The sequence below is a fragment of the Chrysemys picta genome, chromosome 4 (genome assembly GCF_011386835.1).
Source record: "Chrysemys picta bellii isolate R12L10 chromosome 4, ASM1138683v2, whole genome shotgun sequence".
NCBI classification, from domain to species: domain Eukaryota; kingdom Metazoa; phylum Chordata; order Testudines; family Emydidae; genus Chrysemys; species Chrysemys picta.
This window is the reverse complement of record NC_088794.1, coordinates 113,866,624-113,890,854: the sequence shown is the minus strand read 5'-3', so window position 1 is coordinate 113,890,854 and position 24,231 is coordinate 113,866,624. Positions and strand designations below refer to the sequence as shown.

Here is a 24,231-nt window from a genome sequence, read left to right as displayed (position 1 = left end):
ACTTCCTGTGTGATTTAGGACAAGTCACTTAGGTACGTCTACACTGCAAAAACAACAACAACCCCATAACCAAAAAACAAAACAAAACAAAACAAAAAACCCTGCAGCAGTGAGGCTCAGAGTCCAGATCAACTGACTTGGGGTTGTGGGGGCTGGTGGTATGGGGCTAAAAATAGCAGTGTAGAGATTGCTGCTTGGGCTGGAGCCTGGGCTCTGAAACCTGAGGAGAGGCGGAGGGTCTCAGAGCCAGGACTCCAGCTCCAGTGGAAATGTCCACCCTGCTATTTTTAGCCCCATAGTGCAAACCCAAGTCAGTTGACCAGGCCCCTGAGACTCGCTGCTGTGGGGATTATTTTGCAGTGTAGACATACCCAAAGGCTCTCTGTGCTTCAGTTCCCCTTCTGGAAAATGGAGATAATGGTACTTCCCTACTTCACAGGATAAATACATGAAAGATTGTGAGGTGCTCAGACACTATGGTGAGAGGGGCCATGTAGGCATGTAGAATAGATAGCACCTCTACTTGTCCAGGCCTTCTGAATCTAGATCATAAGATTTGATCCAGCCTACCCACAGTCAGGAACTATATCTGACAGCCCCCCTTCCCCACCTATTCACCATTGCCTGGATCCTCCTCTTATCTCCCGCCTCTCTGAGCCTGCTGCCCTCTCCTGGATCCACCTCCCTTCCTATTTGCCATTACCTGCCTAGCTCTGTCATCCCTCACCTCCACCACCACCCGTCCCTCCTGTCCCTTCCCTTCCCCCGTTGTATCCCATCCCTACAGCAACTCCAGCAATTGCTCACATGGAAAAAAGCACATCAGCAAAGTATGTCATGTATTTTTAGCTTCTTTTAATGCAATTTAGCAGCTGGAAATCGGCGGAGGCGCCAGCACCAAGTCACCCGCCAGCTCTCTGCGGACCACCAGCGAGGGCTGCGAGGAACCCAGTCTGGGAACGGCGGGGGTGAGCGGGTTGCCTAGGAGCCGCTCCACCGGCATGTGCTCCCCACCAGAGAGCGCTATTGGCCTTCCCGAAACCCCCGCCAGCCCCGGGAACGCGTGCCGAGCTTGTCTGCGAAGCTGCCCCTGACCACGATTAAAGCAGTGCGGGGCCCGGGGGCGCTGCCCCCCCACGCCGGGCAGCAGGGACTTCTTGTTACAGGCCCAGGAATGTGCCAACGTCCCATTTCGGGATCTGCCAGCCCGGCGTGGGAGGTGGCTTCCCTCCCTCCCTGCAGGGTCACCCTAGGGAATGAGAAGGGAGGGCCAGGCACAAGGGTGGCGCTGCTCCACCGCCACTCCCCGCCACACCCCTGCTCACCGGAGCAGCGGGAACAACGCGATCAGGGGCTGGCGAGGAAGAAGTGGGAGCTGGCAGGAGAAGGGGAGCGAGCGGGACTGTGCGGAGGGGAGAATGTGTCTGGGGGCAAAACAGCGACGCCCCCCAAGGCAGGGTGGGAAACAGGCCCCACGCCAGACAGCCCGGAGAGCAGGGGAGCCCGCCGCGTCCTTCCTGCGCGCTCTGCTTCCCCCGCGCCTGTGGAACGCATTAACGCCGGCTTGAAGCTGAAGGCTGGGCTGGCAGGTCCCTCCCCCTCCCTTCTGCAGGCCCGCAGACGTCATGGGAGGGAGGTATAAAATTTCAGCCGAGAGGAATAGAGAGTCAGTGTGTGTGAGGGAGCGAGGGGGGGTCCGGGGGCCGGAGAGGGTGAGAGAAAGGGACGCGGCGAGCACAGGGCTCCGGCTGCGCGCTGGGGGATACCGCCACCAGAGTCCCTAGGAGAGGGGCGAGGGGCAAGGCAGGGCTGCCCCAGGCTCCTACCTGGATCCCCGCGGAGAGGGATGTGCAGCCCGGCAGTCGCTTAATTGCGCCCAGCCCCGAGTCAGCAGCCAATGGAGCCAAGCGGCAGCGAATGACCCCCCCGCCCGCCGAGGGGATGTGAGCTAAGGGGAGCGAGTGGATGGTGCATGCCCGCAACAAGTGCCGAGCCCGCGCCTGCCCGGCCCCGTGGGGCTGCCCTGTCCTGCCTGCCTGACACGTGCGCCGCAGGTCGCTGGTCCAGGGGACCTGCCTCTGGAGCTGCCAGGCTGCCCCGCGGCACAGTTGAGCTTCAGCGTCGCTGCTGTTGTTCCTGGCAGAGCGCTTCGTGCGGAGGCCCCCTCCCCTGCCCTGGTCTGCCTGGAGCCCTGGCTCAGCGGGTCCTGCTTGGACACATGGAGAAGGATCCCGGCTCGCCGAGGCACAGAGCCTGTTTCTCCTTCCTAAGTGTTGCCAGCGCTTCCTGGAAGTCCTGAATCGATCACAGCGCAGTGAGTTCATGCACCTTCTTGCCAAGCCTCAGTCTAAAGGATCTGGGGAGGCTGCACCGAAAGCCCTGCCTGGTCTCCCTAGCCCACTTGCGCTTCCTCTGGGGTCTCTCTCCGTTGTGGCCCCCTCTTTACTCTCGCACATGAAGATGCACTTGCAACGGGCTCTGGTGGTCCTCTGCCTGCTGAGCTTTGCCACCGTCAGCCTCTCGCTCTCCTCTTGCACCACCCTAGACCTTGACCACATCAAGAAGAAGAGGGTGGAGGCCATTAGGGGACAGATCCTGAGCAAATTGAGGCTCACGAGCCCCCCTGAGATGGTGGGACCAGCTCATGTGCCCTACCAGATCCTGGCCCTGTATAACAGCACCCGGGAGCTGCTGGAGGAGATGGAGGAAGAGAAGGAGGAGACCTGCGCTCAGGACAGTCTCGAGTCTGCATACTATGCCAAGGAGATCCACAAATTTGACATGATCCAGGGTCTCCCCGAGCACAGTAAGTTCCCTGTCATCCTCTGCTCCTGTGCCTGGCTTTCAGGGCATCATCCTGGAAGGGATCCAAGGCTGGGCAGGAGGCACGCACTGCTTGAAGCTGAGAGGCAAGGCTGCCTATGGGCTTCCTAGACACGGGAGGAAAAGGGCGGGGGGGGGGGAGTAAGGGGAAGAAGGAAAGGACACCCAAGCCTTTGGGTTGGGACAGAGGAGTGGGAACACAGGAAGAATACTCAGGACTTCCATCAGGAAGGGACAAAGTTTCCTGGTGGGGGCATTCACAGACCCCGATGGTCATTCCAAGCTAGGAGGCAGATTTCTGGACAATTGTGGCCACGTCTGCTTTGGCCTGAATCACCTCTAGAAAAGAGAAAAGTGGTGGTCCTAGGAAACTCCTTTTTGTTGCTTTTTTCAGGTGATTGAGCCACACCACCTTGGCTGTAAAGTGTGTGCTTGACAATGCATAGGGTTTGTATGCATGTACATATGGGCATGCAGATGTCTGTACAAAGGTGAATGTGTGGACACAGGCCTATTTGTATGTGTGTACACACTATATGATACATTGTCAGTCTGCATCTGCATATATGTTATATCTATGGGTGCACACGTGCATTTGTGCAAGTAGGTGTGAGTACCACCAGCGTGTGTGTGTCTGAGATAGGTATCTACATTTCTTATTAGTGAGATGAGTACTTGTGTGTTTCAGGCCTGTGTGAGGATGGAGTGACATATGAGATGTTTGTTTCTGTGTCTTGCAGTATACCTGAGTGGGTGTGAGATGTGCGCATCTTTGTGTGTGTTTGTACATGCTTGGGAAGAGTCAAAGCGTTGGAATGTACAGTGTTTCTTGGCATGTGTATTTGCTCATATGGGAAGTTGAGATCCGTATGTTTTTGCATGTCTTTGAACATATATGTTCAGTAAATGTGACTCATGTGTTTACAACAAAGATTTTCAAAGCGCAGTACGAGGGAAGGAAGTTTGGCTAATGCTGAGAGACTGCACAGACAGAAACCCTCAGTCTGAGGGCAGATAGAATTCTGGGAACAACCTCATGCCCCCTTCCTACCACTAGATGTCCTCTTGGGCTCTGAAATTACTGCTTATTGGGATGGGGGCAGTAAGTGTGTGTATTGCAGGACTGCAGAAAGTCAATGGACAGGGGGGCTGGGGGGGGGGGCTGTGTTCCAGAAAGAGCGTGTAGGGGAGTTTGGAGAGAAGCAGTGTGTGTGCGTGGGGAACGGGACAAGACGGGGTCCGAAAAAAACAAAGAAATTTTTAAAACATGATTTATTATTTTTTTAAAAAGGCCAAGCGCTAGCTGGAGAGCAGCGCCGCAGCAGGTGGAGGAGTTCGAGCATTGGCAACAGGGCAGGCAAGGGATGGGCTTTTCAGTGTCTTGGAATAACATCAGCCCAGACTCTAGCCAGGGAATAGCAAGCCCAGCCAATGTCTGAAGCCCTGAGAAGCGAGGAGAGAGACAGACAGGAGAGTAGAGGAGAAAGAAGAAAGGAAAGGAAAAAGATGAGGGGGGGGAGAGGAGGAAAAAGTTTGAGGCTTGTAGGCTGAATTTACCCCCAAGGACTAGTAGCAGAAATCTAAGAGTGTCTTGCATGTGGACAACAGAGTCCCAGGCATCAGGCCAAATTAATCTGTGGCAAAACTCTGCTGACTTCAGTGGTTACAGCAGTGATGGATTTGACCCATTCACTCTGTGCAGAGTGTGGTCAGATGCAGAGAAGACAGAGATACGGGTGCTGAGGAAGGCAGACAGACATGGAGAAGATGCTGAGGAGACAGAAAGGAGGTGCTGAGGAGAGACCGAAACTGAGGAGATGTAACTGCTGAGGAGATTCAGCCACTGAGGGAAGACAGAGGAGATGCTGAGGAAATTCAGATATTCCGGACACACAGATAATAAGACACTGCATGCATGCATAGGAGACCCAGATGTTGAGGAAATGCTGAGCAGATGCAGACACTGAGGGGATGCTGAGGAGACAGATAATGAACAGAGGATCACATAGATGCTGAGTAGGTGCAGAGCAGATACCAAAGTAGAAGCTGAGGAGATGCAGATGCAGAGGAGATCCCCATGGGACACAGACACCAAGGAGACACTGAAAAACAGATGTTGAGCAAGTGCAGAGCAGACATTGAGCAGACACAGATGCAGACAGTAACCAGATTCAGGTGCAGATACAGAGACCTAGAGACTGAGCAGACACAACCCTCAGCAGATTGCAGATTCGGAAGCTGAGCGGATGTAGGCACTGAGCAATCCATTCAGTCAGTGCTGGCGATTTCCCAGTTCTGGAAGACAATGGAGGACATGCCGTCATGTCACAATGCAGGCTGTTCCCTGATGCTGTGGTATTGCATTGGGGATGCTGTTTTTGTGCCAGAGGTTCCTGGCACTGTTGTACTGGAGGAGCTGCGTCTCAGTGGTGGCAGTTTCAGATTGCAGCCAGACTGCCAGATTTACGTTACTCTTACCATGATGAAGTGGAATAAGGGATACAATGGGGTAATGCAACTAATTTTATTTAATCTCTAGCAGACTGTATGCCATATGGTTATATGATTAGCTATCTTCTCAGGAGACACCAGGACTCAAGGAGCAGGGAAAACTGCAAGGCAGGAAGAAGGGCTGTTAGCCACTTATTACAATATTTATGTCTTACTAGAATAACATTAATGGTGCTCTGCAAACACGTCGGTAGGCCAGGTCCCTACCCTGAGCTGCTTACAGTCAAAAGCAGATAGATACACTATAGACAATATGTTTTGGGCATGAAAATGATGTCAGATAGCACCACAGTGGAGCACAGCAGGGTAAGGTGAGGTGAAAGAAGAGGGTTTGGATGCTATTTCTAGAGGGGTAGAAGGAGGATGGTTGGTACCAGGAAAGAAGGAGCCTGTTCAAATGCAGGAGCAATGTGAGAAAAGATAATAGGAGTGTGACGGTGCAGGACTCACCCCTGCGGCGCCTCCTGCTGGTCGTCTCAGGGAATTAGCTCTACCAGCCTTGGAATGCCCTCTACGGGCCAGCATCCCGCTGCCACTGGCCCCTGTGTCCCTCCCAGGACCCAGTGCCTCTTGTCTTTGGGGTGCTGCCCCCTGGCAATACCCCCACAGTCTCAGGGTCTCCCCACCCAGGGGAACCCCCAACCCTCTATCCCCACCTTGCCTCAGTCATGGGCTACTGCCAGTCACCATCTAGCTCCCACTCACTGGGGCAGACTGCAGTGTAAAAGCCACTCATCATAGGCAAGGGGGGTTTGGACCTGCTGCCTGTGCCTACCCTTGGGCTGCCCCCTGTAACCCCAGTACCTATATGACCTTCCACTAGGACACAGCCTGGGGGGTTTCCAGGCTGGAGCTCCCCAGTTCCCTTGGCCTTCCCCTAGCCCTGCTCCACTCCAGGTACCTTCTCTCAGCTCCCTGCAGCCAGGTCCCTCCCTCTCAAAGCTAGAGAGAGTCAATCTATCCTTCTGGCCCACTGCCCTCTTATAGGGCCAGCTGTGGCCTGATTGGGGCGTGGTCCTAGCTGTGGCTGCTTCCCCCAATCAGCCTAGCTTTTCCTTCCCTGTCACAGCCCTCTCCCTGGGCTGTTTTAAGCCTTTTAAGGCAGGAGTGGGTGACCACCCCGCTACAAGGAGGCTGCAGGCTGGCATTTGAGGTGCATTGGCACACCTTGGCAGGGGGAAAGCAGGAATGGAAGAGCAGGGGGTGGTGCAGGCCAGGACGGAGGTGCATTAGAAGGGGTGAAGGGGAAAGTTGCCACATTCCTGGGCCACTATCTGCCAGACTCTTTTTAATCACAGAATCATAGAAATGTAGGGCTGGAAGGGACCTCAAGAGGTTATCGAGTCCAGTCCCCTGTGCTGGCGAAGGACCAAGTCAACCTAGACCATCCCTGACAGGTGTTTGTCCAACCTGTTCTTAAAAACCTCCAATGAGGGGGATTCTACAACCTCCCGCAGAAGCCTATTCCAGAGTTTAACTACTACTATCTAACCTAAATCTCCCTTGCTTCAGATTAAGTGCATTACTTTTTGTCCTATCTTCAGTGGACATGGAGAACAATTGATTCCCCTCCTATTTATAACAACCCTTAACCTATTTGCAGGCTTTTATCGCGCTCCCCCCCCCCCCCAGTCTTCTTTTCTCAAGACTAAATATGTCCAGTTCTTTCAACCTTTCCTCACAGGTCAGGTTTTCTAAACCTCTTATCATTTTTGTTGCTCTCCTCGGGACACTCTCCAGTTGTCTGTATCTTTCCTAAAGAGTGGCACCCAGAATTGGATATGGCACTGGCTCAGCTGGAGTTCTAAGTAGAGCGGGACAACTACCTCCCGTGTCTTACTTACAACACTCCTGTTAATACACCCCAGAAAGATATTAGGCTTTTTCACAACTGTATCACATTGTTGACTCATATTCAATTTGAGATGTACCGCTGAAAAGGATCTGGGCGTGTAAGCGTCTAGCCAGTTATGCCCATTTTATAGCTGTGCATTTAATTTTTCCTTCCTAAGTGCGGTACTTTGTACTTATTTTTACTGCATTTAATCTTGTTGATTTCAGATCAATTCTCCAATTTGTCAAGGCTGTTTTGAATTCTAATCCTGTCCTCCAAAGTGCTTGCAACCCCACCCAACTTGGTGTCACCTGCATATTTTATAAGCAGACTCTCCACTCCATCATCCAAGTCATTCATGACAATATTGAATAGTACCAGACCCAGGACTGACCCCTGTGGGACTCCGCTAGATTTGTTCTCCCAGTCTGATAGTGAACCATTGATAACCGCTCTTTGAGTACAGTCTTTCAACCAGTTGTGCACCCACCTTATAGTCATTTTATCTGGACCACATTTCCCTAGTTTGCTTATGAGTGTGTCATGTGGGAGTGTATCAAAAGACTTATTAAAATCAAGATATATCATGTCTACTGGTTCCCCACATCCACTAGGCCAGTAAACCTGTCAAAGGAAATTAGATGTCTGGCATGATTTGATGACAAATCCATGCTGGCTATTCCTTGAAACCCTATTATCCTATAGGTGCCTATAAATTGATTAATCATTTATTCCGGTATTCTTCCAGGTATTAAAGTCAGGCTGACAGGTCTATAATTCCCTGGGTCCTCTTTGTTCCCCCTTTTACTATGTTTGCCTTTTTCCAGTCCTCTGGGATCTCACCCATCCTCCAGGAGTTCTCAAAGATAATTACTAACGGTTCTGAGATTGCTTCAGTTAGTTCCTTAAGTACCTTAGGTTGAATTTCATCATGCCCTGCCCACTTTAATACATCTAACTTACCTAAATATTCTTTAACCTGTGCTTTCCCTATTTCTTAACATATTTTCCCCCCTTGTTGTTAATATTAATTGTGTTAAGTACTTGGTCACCTTTAACCTTTTTAGTGAAGACTGAAGCAAAATAGACATAAACACCTGAGCCCTCTTGATGTCATCCGTTATTAGCCTTCCTTCCCCTTTAAACAGAGGACCTACACTTTCCATTGTCTTTTTCTTGCTCCTATTGCATTCAGAAAGCCTCTTGTTTCCTTTTATGTCCCTTGCTAGGTGTAACTCATTTTGTGCCTTAGCCTTTCTGATTTTTCTCCATACATGCTTGTGCTATTCTTTTGTACTCCTCCTTAGCAATCCATCCATGTTTCCACTTTTTGTAAGATTCCTTTTTTGATTTTCAGGTCATTAAAGAGCTCCTGATGGATCCATACTGGCCTCTTACCAATTTATTTATTTATTTATTCTTCCTATCTTTCCTTTGAATCAGGATAGTTTGCTGTTGTGCAATCACTAATACATTCCAAGAACTTATTGGAAATGTTGTGTTTTGCCATACTTCTCTTCCAACAGATGTCTAGATAGTTAAAGTCCCCCATCACTACCAGGTGTCTTATTCTGCTAATCTCTTATTTTGATTAGCACTAAAATTATTTAACCTTCCCCATCCAGATCCAGAATGCCCAGCTCATGACTGAACACTGGGTTTAAAGTGCTATTTGAACTGAATTCCTGGGACTGGCCAGTGTCTGTCCTGGGGAGAGACATCTTGGGAACTGAGCTGCCACGGGAGACATTGTGTCAAATTCAGTCCTGGTTTAAGCAGCCACATCCCCACTGAAGTCAGTGGAGTTTAATCCACTTACACCAGGGTTGAATTTGGCCCCATGTCTTCAAAAGTGGCTAATGTTCAACTGTCCCCTGACTCTGTCATTCTCAGGTGGTGACCTTAGAGCAAGTTCTGAGCCATAAGCCAGGTTTACTCCAGTGATCTTAGGGGCTGATACAGACAAGTCTCACACATGTACACATACCCATGCTCAAAACTTCCCTAATGCCAAACCTTCAGCTGAACAACTCAGTGGCTTGGAGACCTCATCCGTCTCCAGGACACCAACTTGACAATGAGGAAAGCTGAGGAGGGAGCTTGCAGCAGGTCAAACCTGGTCATGTTGGAAAAGCAGGCTTCTGGCCCTATCCATGATCAGAGCTGTTCAGTCACTTGAGGGAATGCTCTTTCTGCTGTGCTACCCAGGGCACTAGCGCACAGCAGGGGAAGGTGGCCATTGCTCAAGGAAGGTCTCACTTCCCTAGAGAGCAGAGGGTTCTGTCCTATGTAATCAGCAAAACCCTCCAAAACACAGGCTGTTTGTATTTGGGCAAACGGCAGCCCCTGTTCCCATGCCATTCCCAGCCTTGCAAGCAGTACATGGGGGAGGAGCTGAATACCATTGGCTTAAAAGAGTCTCCTAATTTATTTCTAAAGGGACAGTGGTGCCACTACAGTCCTCTCCCGAGCCCTGCCCACTTGTGCCATCCACACCAAGCAGCCTGTAGGGCAGTGGTTTTCAAACTGCCGGTTGCGACGCAGTACTGGGTCACGGAATGTAAGGGCCGTTAAAAGTCCCGTTGGCAGTGCTGCCTGGCTAAGCCAGGCTGGTCCCTACTTGTTCTGACACCGCGCTGCGCCTCGGAAGGGGCCAGCAGCAGGTCCAGCTCCTAGGTGTGGGGGGGGGCCATGGGGCTCTGTGCACTGCCCCCGCCCCAAGCACTTGCGTGCCTCCATCTAGGAGCCGGACCTGCTGCTGGCTGCTCCCGGGGCACAACACGATCCACGGTGCCAGGACAGGCAGGAAGGCTGCCTTAGCACCCCCGCTGTGCCACTGACCGGGAGCTGCCCGAGGTAAGCCCATGCCCCAACCCTGCACCCCAATTTCCTGCCCCAGCCCTGAGCCCCCCAAACCGAGCCACTTCCTGCACCCCAAACCCCTCATCCCTGGCCTCACCCCAGAACCTCCACCCCCAGCCCAGAGCCCTAACCCCCTCCCACACCCCAACCCCCTGCCCCAGCCCAGAGCCCCTCCTACACCCCAAGCCCCTCATCCCCAGCTCTGTTGGGTCACAGGCATCAACCATTTTCTTCAACTGGGTCATCAGAAAAAGTTTGAAAACCACTGCTGTAGGGAGCCCCAAACCACTATTATCCCCTTGTCAGAGCCCAGCCTGCACTCAGAGCCATATGCCACAATTAATAAGGGGCAAGTGTGAGTCGCCCACTTCTCACATCCAAGGCAAGCAGCCTATTCTGAAGACCAGAAGAGAGAGACAACCAGAGAGACCAATAGTTACCTGGGGGAAGTAGGAGAGACAGATGTGGGAGGCATGAAGCCTTTTGTGTTTTCCTTCACATACACAGTTGGCTGGATTCAGCGTGTAGGCTACCTGTATCTGCCCTGCACTGTACTGCACAGATGGGATTTCAAGGGGACGGTCACAGGGAATATGGGGTGAGGGAGCAGCAGCCAAAGATAATCAAATATCCTGCTGCCACACTCCCAACTCCTGGGTGTGTCTGGAAGCTCTGCTATATTAGAGTGGGGGTGGTGAGAGAGATGAGATTCATTAAAGAAGAGAAGGATGCCATTGTCTCTCCAAAGCACATAAATTTGGAGACAAAAACCTACAAGAACCAACCTTAAAAGAATAATCAGAATAATCCCCTCCTGCCCATCCAAGTCCCTCTACTCCAGGAATCCAGGGTCTCCTGAGATTCAGGTGACTCAGACCTAGCTACGTTTTGAGCGCTGACTGGATGGTCTCAGAGAGAAGGACTCATATCTGCCAGTGAGTGACCTTGCTTGGCCTCATGTCACAAAACAGAGGCCATCTTGGGAGACGGGTGCAGTTATATCAAACACACTGGGTCCTTTGGCCAACTGTCCCTCCACGTCCAAAGCCCTCAACTGCAGGAGACCCACAAGTCTCAATCCTCTCCCTCATATTATTCAACATCTATATGAGCCATTGGCAGAGCTGGTGAGACAACATGGGCAGAAGTGCCATCAGACAATACCCAGATCCACCTCTCCTTTGTATCAAACAAACAGCACCATCTCCCACCTCATTTAGAGCCTTCCTGAAATTAACGCTTGGCTAAGAGCAGCTGGCTAATAGTGACTCAGGCAAAGCTGAGGTTACATTGGTTGGAAGAAGGAAGCACTTTGAAGAACTTGTCTTCTGTATCGCATCCTCTACTATCGAAGGCATCTGCTTTCAGATTGTTGAGTCAGCCCACAGCCCTGAGCCCTTTTGGGCTTCTTGGTGCTACTGGACACCCAAATACGCAATGGTGGCAAAAAATGCTCCATTCAGTGATGAATGGCCATCAGCGTGCACTCCACACTATCAGTCACAGACCTGGCCACAGACCATATCCATGCATTCATGATCTCCAGGCTCAGTTACTGCAACTCACATGATCCACAAATGAAGCACCAGACTCTGGAACAGGTGTAGCTGGTTCCAAATGCCTGTCTGCTTAGGTAGATCCCTGCGCTGGTGTCCGATCAAGCCCAGAGTCCAGTTTGAAGTCTCTGTCCTGATATTCAAACTCCCTCTCCGCACCTCTGGTAGTACTGGCTCTAACTTCCTGAGAGGTCGATCACCTCTTCCTCTGTGACCAGGACCTCCAGTGACAGCTCCATCCCAGCAGATCAATGAAACAGGCAACCAATGGGCAAGGCTAATGAGTGTTGGAGACAGAGTTGGGAGTTGGTCCCTGACTACCACAAGAGACAAGACTGAGCATGGACCTGACTGCATTCAGAATGAAACACAGAACTCATCAGCTTAGCTTTCTCTCAACAAAGCCTTTTTTGTACAGCACACTCATAGTAAACGGAAACAACTATAAACACGCTATTTCTTTTACATGCTGAAAAGAAAAGAAAGATTATTTCTACCAGTAAATACTGGGGAAGTGCTCAGATAACATGGTGACGAGGGCTAAAAAGAAAGATTAGACAGACAGAAAGAAGAGGATGTGATGATAGCAGGAGAGGGATAAGGTATAAAAACAATAGCCTTTCTCTAGTACTTTTTAGCCAAGGATCTCAAGGTCTGTTATACACATTAATTAACTAAAGTCTTAACTGCACTGCACATAGGGTAAAGTATGTACATGGATATAGGAAGCACTTCACCCACCACTGACAGGCAGCTACTTCTGGAATGGAAGGCCACCTGGCTAATAATGACTAGCAACACTACAAAAGAGTTTAGGACAGGAAGTGAAGTGGAAGACAGTATCCACCTGGAACCACAGAGTGGTCCTAGGGGCAGAATGGAATTGCCCAAGTTATGCCTCTTCCAGGAGGATGCCCTAGGACTGTTAATGAGCATATGGGCCAACACCTTGATTTAATGTGTCATTGGAGATACAGCACCTTTCTGTGGAGTGATACTAAGAACTCATGGTTTGCTACAAGAACCTACCTGCCCATTTCCACAGCATGGCTCAGCATGTCCTCTGTCTGCTGCTGAGATGCGGGTATGAGCAGTCCTGTCTGCTGTTGCTGTAAGGATCTGAGCCATATCTGCGATAATCACCCATTATGCACCAAGCATCAGTCTCCTGGATGAGAACAATGCATCAGATAAATCCTGCTTGACGGGGAAGTTGTTCCAACCATGGTCCCAAAGAAGCCAATGGCAAAACTCCCAAGCAAGTTCATGGGAGCAGCATTTTTCCTACACCTTGGCTTGGCTGGAAAGCCAGAGCATTCAGGGGGTGAATCCCCATGAACTCTTGCACTTCTGCTCTCTGAGTCTGGGTGTAAATCAAGAGAAGGGCCTTTGTCTTCACTGGAGTGACTATGGATTAAACCAATGGCATGCTGAGCAGAATTTGGCCCTGGGAACTTGTGGTGGGAGCTTATGTCCATTTGTGGATAGGTTTGTCATCTCTCCAAGGTGCTGGTTTGACACTAGCCCTTCTCTTCAGAGCCTGCTGACCTGTTTCCTTTGGAAGCTGACAGTGCTGTGAAGAGAAGTGTCTGAGACCAGGGTGTTATTTCAGGATTAAAAAGGGCCTCCTGTCTGTTCGTCACATGCTGGGACTGTAGCAGGAACATGGGATAGTTCTTTTCTTAAGACCAACACAAATGTCACATCAAATGACACAATAGAGCAGTGCTTAGGGCCCCACTGAGGGCCCATTCACTATGCTGGGTCTGCAGCATGTGAGAAGCTGCACGCTCTATGCAGTTAGCAGTAAACCAGCATATGGGGGCAGAGAGGAGCAGGGACTGAAGGGGTCAGGGTGATGCTGGCTTTAGAGGTGGAAGTCATGAGGGCTGTTCTGTACCCAGGATGAAGGTGAAGCATGAGTTCAGTGAGCTGCACTCCCAGGTATGGCTGGGCAGTTCTGTAAGCCTAGGGCACAGGAGGAATCAGGGCAGAGGAAAGGGGAGGGGGAGAACAGAGGCAGTAGAATATGTTAGGTGAGGTGAGGCTCATTCTGTGGGGCCTCTCTTCTGTCTCATACCACATCCATTATCCAGGCCCCTCCCCTCCCTTCCTGTTGGGTATCTGGGGTCTGAATACTTTCTCCCAGCAGGCTGCCTCATTCTGTTATTTCCAGTCCATTTGTCTAATCTCTCTAGGTCCCTTGGGATTATTTCTCTGTCCTTGCTGGTGTCTGCAGCTAGTATCAGATGTCAGTCCTTCATCCAGTCCATCAATGAAGATTACCTTAATGCCAAGCCCTACAGTACCCACTAGACAACACCCCCAAAGTCCCCTCCTTGCCTCATGCTTTGTGGCCTCTGGCCAGTTTTCATTCCAGGAGACAGCGCCATATCCAAATAGTTTTTTTCTAAGGAGAATTTTGTGAAACTAAGATTCAAAGACAACTAGACCAGGTCCTGTGCTCAGAAATGGTGATGTAAATCCAGAGGTACTCGCTTGCCTTTAGTGGGGTGGGATTCATGTACATGAAGCCTTGTCTACTCCAGAAAAATGTTGTTCAACTCCCCTGATGGCAGCAACAGTGAGAGCGTTAGTGCAGATAAGGATTGCATGGCCACTGGCATTTTAAACCTGTGTGAATTATACCTGCCCTGAGCTGGGTTAGATGACGTGGAATAAAAAATGCTGGTGACTGGTCTACCTGGGGCCCTCTATTGCTGTGGCTGGTTAAGCTGAAACAATGGTAGCATCATTTGGAAAATTTTGCAGAAAAATCCCTGGTTTAGAACAGGTTTGGGTGGAGAATTTTCCCCCATCTGTTTTCTTCAGCCAGGACAGTCAGATTGCAGTGTAAATGTGGCAGAAGTTTGAATGGAAGACTGTGTTCAGAATGCCCCTTGCCAATCCACTGCTGCTCACAGAGTTAGCTGTCTGTTCTGCCCAGGCCCTCCTACTCTGGCCCTTGGCTCTCAGCCTCCCTCTCTGTCTCCTAGATGAGTTGGGCATCTGCCCCAAGAGCATCACCTCCAACGTGTTCCGCTTCAACGTTTCCTCAGCAGAGAAGAACAGCACCAGTCTGTTCCGGGCTGAGTTCCGGGTGCTGCGAGTGCCCAACCCGAGCTCCAAACGCAGCGAGCAGCGCATCGAGCTCTTCCAGGTGAGTGGCTCTACCCCACCTCCATGCACTAGGGGGCAGCTTGGCTGCGGCTCTCAGGGCTAAACAGAACTAGGGTGTGCAAAGGCAGGGGGGCAGGAAGGGGCTAAAACCCTCTTAATTCCCCCAGCACAGGCAGTCACCTCAGCCTGACCTTTTCAGGTTCTTCTCTCCCCTGGGACTTTGCTGTCTCTTTCCTGCTCACTCATTCTCAGATACCATGGGTATCCTGGCATGGGGCCCTTTCCTAGAGGTTCCCATTTGCTGCAGTATTCCATGCCTCTCTGGAGTTACACCCCTATTTATTGTACTTACATGGCCCCCATCACCACAGCATCTGAGAACTTCACAATTTTTAATGAATTTATCCTCACAAGACTCCTGTGAGGCAGGTAAGTGCTATTATCCTCATTTTACAGATGGAACTGAGGCACAGAGCGACTAAGGGGCATGCCCAAGGTCACACAGGATGTTGGTGAGAGCAGGAATTGAACCCGGCTCTCCTACAGCCCAGGCTAGCACTCCCTCAACCCTCCCCTGCCACTGGGACACAGCAGGAGACGGTCTGGCCAGTCCTCTAAGAGCAGGATGCTTTGTAAAGGCCCCATGCTAATGCTCCAGTTTGTGCCTAGAGAGTGGGTATCACTCTCACCTGTGACAGAGTATTCCTGAAGGAAAGATGGGGCCATTCCCAGTTTGTCCCTCCCTGGCACACTCCTCCTGGATTAGTTCATAACAAACCTAACCCTTGTGGGGAAACAGAGAATGTGTGGTGCCTCTGCTCCCCAGCCACGCTGCACTGGCTGATTCCCTTTGTGTCTCCTCTCAACACAGATCCTCCGGCCTGACGAACACATAGCAAAGCAGCGCTATCTCAGTGGCAGGAATGTGCAAACGAGGGGCTCCGCAGAGTGGCTGTCCTTCGATGTCACTGAGACTGTGCGTGAGTGGCTCCTGCGCAGAGGTAGGGGTCTTGCTGTCTCAGAGGGGCCTGGGTGGAGGGTCTGGTTCGCTCGGGGAGCCACCAGTCCCATTCCTTCAGATAACATACAGAGGAAAACCTCATCTCCCTCTAGCAAAGGGTAGTTCCCTCAGTCCGAGGCAGTGAGGTTCCACCAAAAGCAGTTCTGCCCAGTTTGAGACAAGACTACCCACAAGGAGCTGCCCTGCTGTGCCTCCTCCATACTCCTTTAGCTACCTAGCCCTCCCTGGAGTTCCCACTCTCTACAGGATATGATAGCTGCAAATTTTCCTACTCTTCAAGAGGCTGAGCTCCCTTTGAACTGCAAACAATGTGGTGGGACCAAGAATCCTGATTCTCATGCCAGGTGTAAAGATGAGGGAATATCAGAGGCTTTTAGTCTAATGCATTTGTCTGACACATCTAGCTAGCTAGAGGCCACAGTATTACAGTGTACAAAGGGTTGTGACCGAGAACATATTAATAGTTTTGCCTCTGCTACCATTCAGCAGAGCCAGCAAACAGTTATGGGGTAACTCTCAGTACTCCTCATAGTTGGATCACCGGTACCATGAGTCACAGCTGGATTACCCTCACAGCTGGAACCTGGCTGTCACTGAAAGCTGGAATGCAGGCACTTGGCATGAAGCCAGTCTCAGGAAGGATGAGCCGTGAGTTTGTTGGCTCCTCCTATTTTAAAGCAGTCCAACTTCTGTCCTTAATGGCCTGAGTTCAGTGCCTGTATCACACTTAGCTTTGGGCAGTCCTGCTGGCTGATAGTGTGCAATGCAAGTGGTCACAATGTGGATGGTGCTTAGATATCAAGGTGACAGGTACCTTAGAAATACCATAGACAGACAGCCATTTCCATTCATACCAAGACATAGAACAGAAGCTTCTGTAAGAATCTTGTGTCAACAGATTCCTGCTACCATGAGAACCTCTCTTGTGAGCACACAGTATGGCAGGTCTCAGGAAGTTTTTGTTAATATGAAGAAACACATTACCTCAGGAAAATCTGTGTGACTTAGATGGAAAATCAACAAAAACAGGAGGCTGCAGCTGCTGTGCTGATCAGGGCTGGGCAAACAAGGGCATGGCTGTTGGTACAAGTGAAGCCTTCTCATTCTCTTTTTTAAGATGACAGCTGGTCTCCACCTTCCATGTCATCCAGCAGCCCTTGAGCTGAGCCCAGATCCTAGGAGCTATGGGGTTTCTGGCCTCCCTGGGACTCTCTTCATAAGTTGGAGGACAGTTCACATAGCTAGAATGTGTTTCTCATGGGGTCACCTCTTCCTCTGCAGAGTCCAACCTGGGTCTGGAGATCAGCATCCATTGTCCATGTCACACCTTTCAGCCCAATGGGGACATCTTGGAAAACTTTAACGAGGTGCTGGAGGTCAAGTTCAAAGGTGACAAGGGGCAAGGGTTGGGGGAACCTTATGGGAGAGGGGAGCATGGAGCAGCTGCAGAAGAACTGAATCTCCAGCTTGATCTGAATGTTGAGTATTTTACACCCAGGGAACTCCATGTGCATGTAGTGATAATAGATATGTGCTTGCATGTGGATTGTTTCACTGCATGAATTCTGTGTTTAGATGAGTGTGTGTGCCAGTAAGTGCATGAGTGTATATAATATGTGTGCATGGATGGATGTGTGCAGAAAGGGGTAATTTTGTGTTGTAATCTCTCTCTGGGAAATTTGACTCTGCTGCATTCTCAGATTTCTTGTGAGATCTGTTTTTCACTATGGGTTCCAGATAGGGTGGCTGAAGCACCAGGAGTTGGACATCCTGCCTGAGGTGGCACAGAGAGACAGTGGCTTGGCTGAGTTAAGAAGTAGGAATCTCTTGGCTCTGAGCCCTGGGCTGTAGCCACTAGCCCCCACCAGCTAGATTTCTGAGGCTATTTCTGCAGAGTGCCAGTGATCTGACATTGTTAAACCATTCATCTTTCTGCCTGTCCTGGGACTGAAGCCAACAGAGAAGGGGACTGATTAACAGCCTGACCAGCAGTTTGCAAATAGTAAAACAAGTGGCCCACAAGCCTCTATTTCAGGCCAGTGGCAACCAAATTCATGCTGGCCAAGTAAGGGTCCAGTTTGGGAGCAGTCTGGGAAGAAGTCCAGGAGGGAATGTAACGGGGAGATTGAGTCCCCTTCTCCCTAGATTAGGAGTGGGAGCAAGCAGGGCTTTGGAGCAGAGCCCGGAGCTGGAGCATGGAGCAGCTCCGGAGCAGTGGATCTGCAGGTTTTTGCCTGGAGCTGGAGCGGAGCTGGAGCACAGCTCCAAAGCCCTGGGAGCAAGCATTACACAGTCCTGTCCAGGTCGCTGAAAGGTCTTTTGGGGTCTCTCTCCACATCTTCCTTGGTCCATACACTCCCCATTTCTGCTTTGAGGCTAACCCTTTACGGGAGGGTGCCTTTTTCTGTCCTCAGGCATCGACAGTGAGGATGACCATGGGCGAGGGGACTTGGGGCGGCTGAAGAAGCAGAAGGGCCTTCACAACCCCCACCTGATTTTGATGATGTTACCCCCACATCGGTTTGAGAGTCCAGCTCTGGGAGGCTACAGGAAGAAACGAGCTCTAGACACCAATTACTGCTTCCGGTAAGCAAGGACCCCACCTACCCCTGACGTTATCCTTCCCCCTCAGTCAAGCAGCAGCAGGATCACCAGTTCTGGGACAAGTACTATAGTTTTTTCTGCCAGGTGGCATGGAAACACCTGGAAGCTTCCAGCCCATTGGAAACTCCTGGGATGAGCAGGTCCTCTGAGCTGTTTGTGAATCAGTGTTCTCCCCAGGGCTCTTTTAAGGGCAGAGCTGTGCTTGGCCATCCCAGGACAAGAGCTCAGTGGTGTTTGGAGTCCTAGGAGAAACTAACACAGGTTGGAAAAGCGGCCCCGCTATTGCAGCTGAGCTGCTAGCCAGCGAGTGTGACTATAGGGACTTGAACTGCCTCCTGTAGGACACATTTGAGCTATCAGTCTGAGCTGGAACTTGCCATGTCATCCAACCAAGGCTGGGGCTTGCTGAACATTGTGTGCCTGCTCTTGGGCATTATGGTTTGTTTCTGATTTTCCACTTCTGCTTTTAAAAGGAATTTTCATATGAATCCAGGCTCTTTCCCTCTCCCTTCCCCACATCTTGATGGGGGTGTCCCCTGGTGGTAGAAGTTGAGCACTGCCATATTTGCAGACTTCCCTCTCTCTTGCTACTCCCAGCTCTGTTTGTTGTAGCCAAGCAGCATGGTCACCCAAAACTCAGTTTCTCCCAGAGGCACTTGCCAGTAGCACCGGGCCTAGTCATGCAGTCAGAGCTGGCACTGGAGATAATAGCTCCTTCTGCTCAAAAGACTGTATCCTTCAATGGGGCATGAAGCCATTGAGCCATGTGGGGGAGGGGCAGAAGCTCCCATCTCTCCTATGTCCTTGGATTCACTTTGTGCCAATGTTTTGTGTCAGGAACATGGAGGAGAACTGCTGTGTGCGTCCTCTCTACATCGACTTCCGACAGGACCTGGGTTGGAAATGGGTTCATGAACCCAAGGGCTACTTCGCCAACTTCTGCTCAGGCCCTTGCCCATACCTCCGCAGCGCAGACACAACCCACAGCACGGTACGACAGGCATTTGATACTGACAGGGGTTTCTAATGGCGATGGCTGCTTGTGGCTTGCAGCTGTAACCTCCTCGGGGTTGAACTATTTCACTCTCCCAAGTGACGTAGGGGCAAGCAAGGCCAGTGCCAGGAAACCTCAGGGTGCTGCAGGCAATGGTGGGGGTGGTTCAGGTGGGGGCACTCTTCCTTTGGAGCCAGTACTGAGCCCATGCCCCAGCCCATTGCTCAGGAGCTTTGTCTGGCTGTCTATCAAATGACATTTCAAACAGCCGTGCTGACCACCTGTGGGCATTAAAGATCCCCGGGTACATTTCTTTGGCAGCAGCGGGGGTGTGTGTGTAATGGATGGGGTGTTAATCCAAATGCTCGGGTCAAGTTTCAACTCCAGTAATTACATTCTGCTTCCTAAGCTCCTCCTGCAGTTTCCACTGGATATAGAATTCTTCTGCACTTTCTGTTGTAAACTGTCACCGAACACTGCTGGGCACTTGTAAACAGCTGCTGCCTAATACCCCAGTGATGGGTGAAGTGAATGCTCTGCATTCCAGTGGTGGGTGAAGTGATTCTGTGTGTAGATGATCTCTGTGAGCTGAGGGGTGAAAACATTAGGACTATATATTCCCCCTCCCCCCACTGTGTGTTGTGGAGAGGAGCAAATCCATAAAAAAGCTGTGATAGTTGCCTGGAGCAGGAGAAAGCAGTTACATGGGAAATTTCCCTCTCTGCAGAGGCAGCTTTCCTCACTGCAGGACACCTGCATGACCCATGGGCCACCTGGAGAAAGGGCCTAGGGCTGTGGGAGAAGTCCACTAAGCAGGATGATCCACATATAAAATCTGCAGAAGGCTAATGCCTCTAGGTCACTAGTGGATTACCCTTCTAGGTAATCCACTCATGATGACCCTAGGACATGGTCAGTCCTTGACAGGAACATCACCTTGGGACTGGCCAGAGTCCTAAAGGTTAAATATCTACAAGGAAAGGGAGACATGCTGGGGCTGTGTGCATGAAGATGGTGTAGACTTAGCGGCAAAGACTCCAGCGCCCTGCTGAGCCTGCAAAAGGGAACAAAAGAAATAGGAATGTAGGGGTTGCTCCCGCCTAGGGAAGGGAAATGGCAGCAGGACAGAGAGAAGGCAGAATTGCTCACTAGCTACTTTGCTTCAAGCTTCATTAAAAATGCCACTGGTAACAGGATACTCAATGCAATGATAGCTAAGTGGGTAAGGGAGGGATCTCAGGAAGCAGGTTAAAACTGTTGTGCTGACTTGAGCATATGCACATCAGCAAGGCCTGCCTGAGCTGAAGGGCTAGCAGCAGTGGGAGTACTAGAACCAAGGAAATGACTAGAGAACAAATGCTAGAAGCAGGGTAAAGAGTGGGTGGGACCAATGGCTCCATGGGGATGGGATCTCCTTCCCAGGGCACAGGAAAAGGGCAAGTGTGTGTGGAGGGGGACACGTTCTGTTAGGCGGCTTTCTGGAAGTTTGTGGGGCTGAATCAGTGTAAATGTAAGGGGAATTTGGGCTGGTTCATATTTTTGAAGGAACAAGGAAAAAGCAGTAAATTAGTGAGCAACAAGATTAATTATAAAACCTTGGTCAGCTGTTAGAAGGGTGCTCTAGTCAGGCAGTTTGTCAGCAGTGCCTATGGGGAAATACTGTGAGAAACAGAAGATTCCTCACAAATAATCACTTTGAACCAACTTCACTTCTGTCTCAAGGGGTGTGCAGCATTTCAGGGAGGGGGACGTCCCAGAGGGAAGCTAAAGAAATGGGGATTAGATAGATCTATATAATAAAATAGGATGTTTCCATAGCACTGTACAACCCCAAGGATCACAAGGCACTTAGACCAAGGATGGGCAAACTTTTTGGCCCAAGGGCCACATCTGGGTATGGAAATTGTATGGCAGACCATGAATGCTCTGAAATTGGGAGTTGGGGTGTGGGGTCTCGGGTGGGGCCAGAAATGAGGAATTCAGGGTGTGTGAGGGGACTCCGGGCTGGGGCAGGGGGTTGGGGTGTGGGCTCGGCTGGGCATGCGGGCTCTGGGATTGGGGGTGCAGAAGGGTTCTCTGGGCTGGGACTGAGGGTTTGGAGAGTGGGAGAGGGATCAAGGCTGAGGCAGGGGGTTGAGGCACAGGAGGGGGTCAGGGATGCAGGCTCCAGGCAGCGCTTACCTCAAGCAGCCCCCAGAAGCAGCGGCATGTCACACCTCCAGGTCCTACCCGGAGACATGGCCAGGCGGCTCTGCATGCTGCCCCATCCGCAGGTGCCACCCCTGCAGCTCCCATTGGCTGTGGTGCCAATGGGAACTGTGGGGAGCTGTGCTTGGGGCGGGGGCAGCGTGCGGAGCCCCCTGGCTGCCCCTACACGTAGGAGCCAGAGGGGGGACATGCCGCTGCTTCTGGGAGCCATGCGGAGCCACGACACGCACAGAGTGGGATAAACCCCCGACCCTGCTCCCCGGCTGGAGTGCCAGAGCAGGGCAAGCCCTGGACCCCTCTCCCTGGCGGGAGCTCTAGGGCCAGATTAAAACGTCTGAAGGACCGGATGTGGCCCCCGGGCCATCTCTGACAGCCTATGGGCCAAACTTCCCTTTAATTTAAAATAGGGCCAACTCCAGTGCAGTCAGTGGGACCGGACTGGGGCAGGTGAGATCAGATTTTCACCTTGTAAATGTAGAAGTCACCCACCACTGAAATGCAGCCACCTCTGAGAAGAAACATGGCAACTGCTATAAAACAGTTACGTGACTAGAGTGAATAATCATCAGTGGTTCAGGGCCAGCTGGGAGGAGGAATCCAGTGGGGTCCCAGAGGACTCTGTTCTGGCGCCAATACTATATTGTAATGACTTGGAGGATGGAATGGAGCAAGCTCATCGGATGGTTCAAAGCTGGGAGGGAGTCATGGATACTTGAGAAGGCTGGATTAAATCCAGTACTATCTGGAGAAGTTGGCTGAAATCAACAACACTGATTTTTTCAACTGCTTTTTATGGCGCTCAGCACAACATGGCCCCAGGCTAGTTACACCCTTCTTTGTTAAAAGAATAAATTTTGACACCATCAACCATGCCAATGCCCAGCTGAGAAGAGGGATTAGTCGTTACTCAGGCTGCATTTGCGCTCCGTAGACCACTCGCTTTGATTATCAGAGCAAATGGACGTGGCAATAAATAATAAAGGCTCATTCAAGGCTGGGAAGATTAGAAACTTTCAAAGACAGGCCCTATTTTGGGCCAAACCTACTGGAGAGTGTCCCTGCCAGCCAGTAAGTACTATAGTGTTGAGTGACATAAATGCCTAGAGACCAGCTCTGCTGATCCCACTGGAGTGGAAAAGCATCACACGGTAGTCCCAGTAGCCTCAGGCATCTCCAACCTAGTTCCTACATGTGTTTTGTTTCTGCAGGTGCTGGGCCTGTATTACACGCTGAATCCAGAGGCGTCTGCCTCGCCCTGCTGTGTCCCCCAGGACCTGGAGCCCCTCACCATCCTGTACTATGTTGGGAGGACCCCCAAAGTGGAGCAGCTCTCCAACATGGTGGTGAAATCCTGCAAATGCAGCTGAAAGGCACCCAGCCTTACCCAACGCTGAGAGAGAAACTGTTACCACCTACTCTCCGGCTCCCAGTGTAACATGAAGGGAACAAGGGGGCCAGAGACCTGAGCACACTAAGGCCTGGGCTTCTAACCCTGCAGTTCAGGACATATCACCCACTTTGTGGATCCCTTTTGGAACATTTCTCTGTCTTGGTGGCTCCATGTACTTCTCTCTGAGAGTCACTTTGGTGATGTGAAGACCACACTCTTCAGAATGGCTGGACATTTGGTGGGGAAGAGAGGGGCACTGAATGGAGAAACTGCACAGTGTTTGGAGGCAGGGGATAGCTGAGAATGGGAAGCAGGAGAGCGTGATGAGCGTGTTGGAAAGGGGGATGGGAGGCTGGACAGTCCTTCCTGTTCTGGTTCCAGCTATCCTAGGACCCCAGCCCTCCCTCTGTCCTGAAGAATCAGGATTTCTTTATGAAGGAACAAACAAGTTTTCTTAAAAAAATAAAGTTCACCAAGAAGGGGATCTGAGAGACACACCCAGGCTCTTGCTGCCTCAGAGCTGGGATGTAGGAGTCCCACAACTTTTACTGTATCCTGCAAATCACAAAGGTCCATTCTGTAGCTCCTGAGTACTGAGGTCTAAATCCAAATCACAAGCCCCACATTCAAGCTGCTCGGGATGGGCTGATCTGAGAAGAAAAGGGAAGGGTGTGCTAACTCCATTCACAGAAGGCTTGATGTCTCCATTTCCTTGCCATGCAGCTCCTCTCCCCTCCTGGAGGTCCTGCTAGATGGTTTTTGTGTCAGTGCAGGCACCGTTGCTCCTGTGGGTACCTAGATTTGGACCCATCCAGTCTTGGGTTGTTCCCCCAAAGGACCCTGTGTTTGTTGTGGTGTGTGAGGTGCCTTAGGGAATTCTGCATCGCTCCTGCACAAGGACCTAGCCCAGGTCTCACCTGCCAAGGTTTAAAAAAATATTAATCTCAAAACCATTGTAAAAAAATAAATATTTTGGGGGGAAATGGAATTTTTTGACCAGAGGCAATATTTGCTGAAGGGGGTAGAGATTTTATCGTATCAGAATTCTGTTCTAGCTGCAACATAGGCTAGGGTGACTGCGAGATCTGCCCCCCACTCAGAACCACTTGTCCTATTCTCACTAGGAACACAGAGCACTACGGCTAGCTAGAGACTCACAAGATGAGATCATGCCAGAAAGCTCCTCTTCCTCCCATTGCCAAATAAAACACTCAGCCTGAAGGCCAGGTCAAGATCCATGCAGTCCACCCAAATGGTACCAGTTCTGTATGTGCCACATCCCATCTAGGCCCTCTGATACGCAATCAC

General features: G+C 50.9%; 2 protein-coding genes across 2 annotated transcripts in view; one reads left to right on the top strand and one right to left on the bottom strand.

Moving 5' to 3' along the window:
• The first annotated feature begins 1,308 nt into the window (after positions 1–1,308).
• On the top strand, positions 1,309–23,911 carry TGFB3 (transforming growth factor beta 3). The gene is made up of 7 exons (XM_005301624.5): positions 1,309–2,806; positions 14,583–14,746; positions 15,578–15,707; positions 17,009–17,116; positions 18,142–18,313; positions 19,169–19,322; positions 22,742–23,911. The coding sequence occupies exons 1-7, from the start codon at positions 2,323–2,325 to the stop codon at positions 22,898–22,900; spliced, it is 1,371 nt and encodes a 456-aa protein (XP_005301681.1). The 5' UTR covers positions 1,309–2,322; the 3' UTR covers positions 22,901–23,911.
• Positions 23,073–24,231, bottom strand: part of TTLL5 (tubulin tyrosine ligase like 5) — a 222,163-nt gene continuing 221,004 nt past the window's right edge. Inside the window, exon 35 of the transcript XR_010601104.1 lies at positions 23,073–23,840. The gene's annotated coding sequence lies outside the window, so the exon portion shown is untranslated. The remainder of the gene's footprint in view (positions 23,841–24,231) is intronic.

Bases quoted from the DNA above. Each gene is read 5' to 3' on its own strand.
- TGFB3 (XM_005301624.5), top strand. From the start codon at position 2,323: ATGCACCTTCTTGCCAAGCCTCAGTCTAAAGGATCTGGGGAGGCTGCA. The intron at 2,807-14,582 runs GTAAGTTCCCTG...TCTGTCTCCTAG, and splicing joins CCAGGGTCTCCCCGAGCACA to ATGAGTTGGGCATCTGCCCC. The intron at 14,747-15,577 runs GTGAGTGGCTCT...CTCTCAACACAG, and splicing joins AGCGCATCGAGCTCTTCCAG to ATCCTCCGGCCTGACGAACA.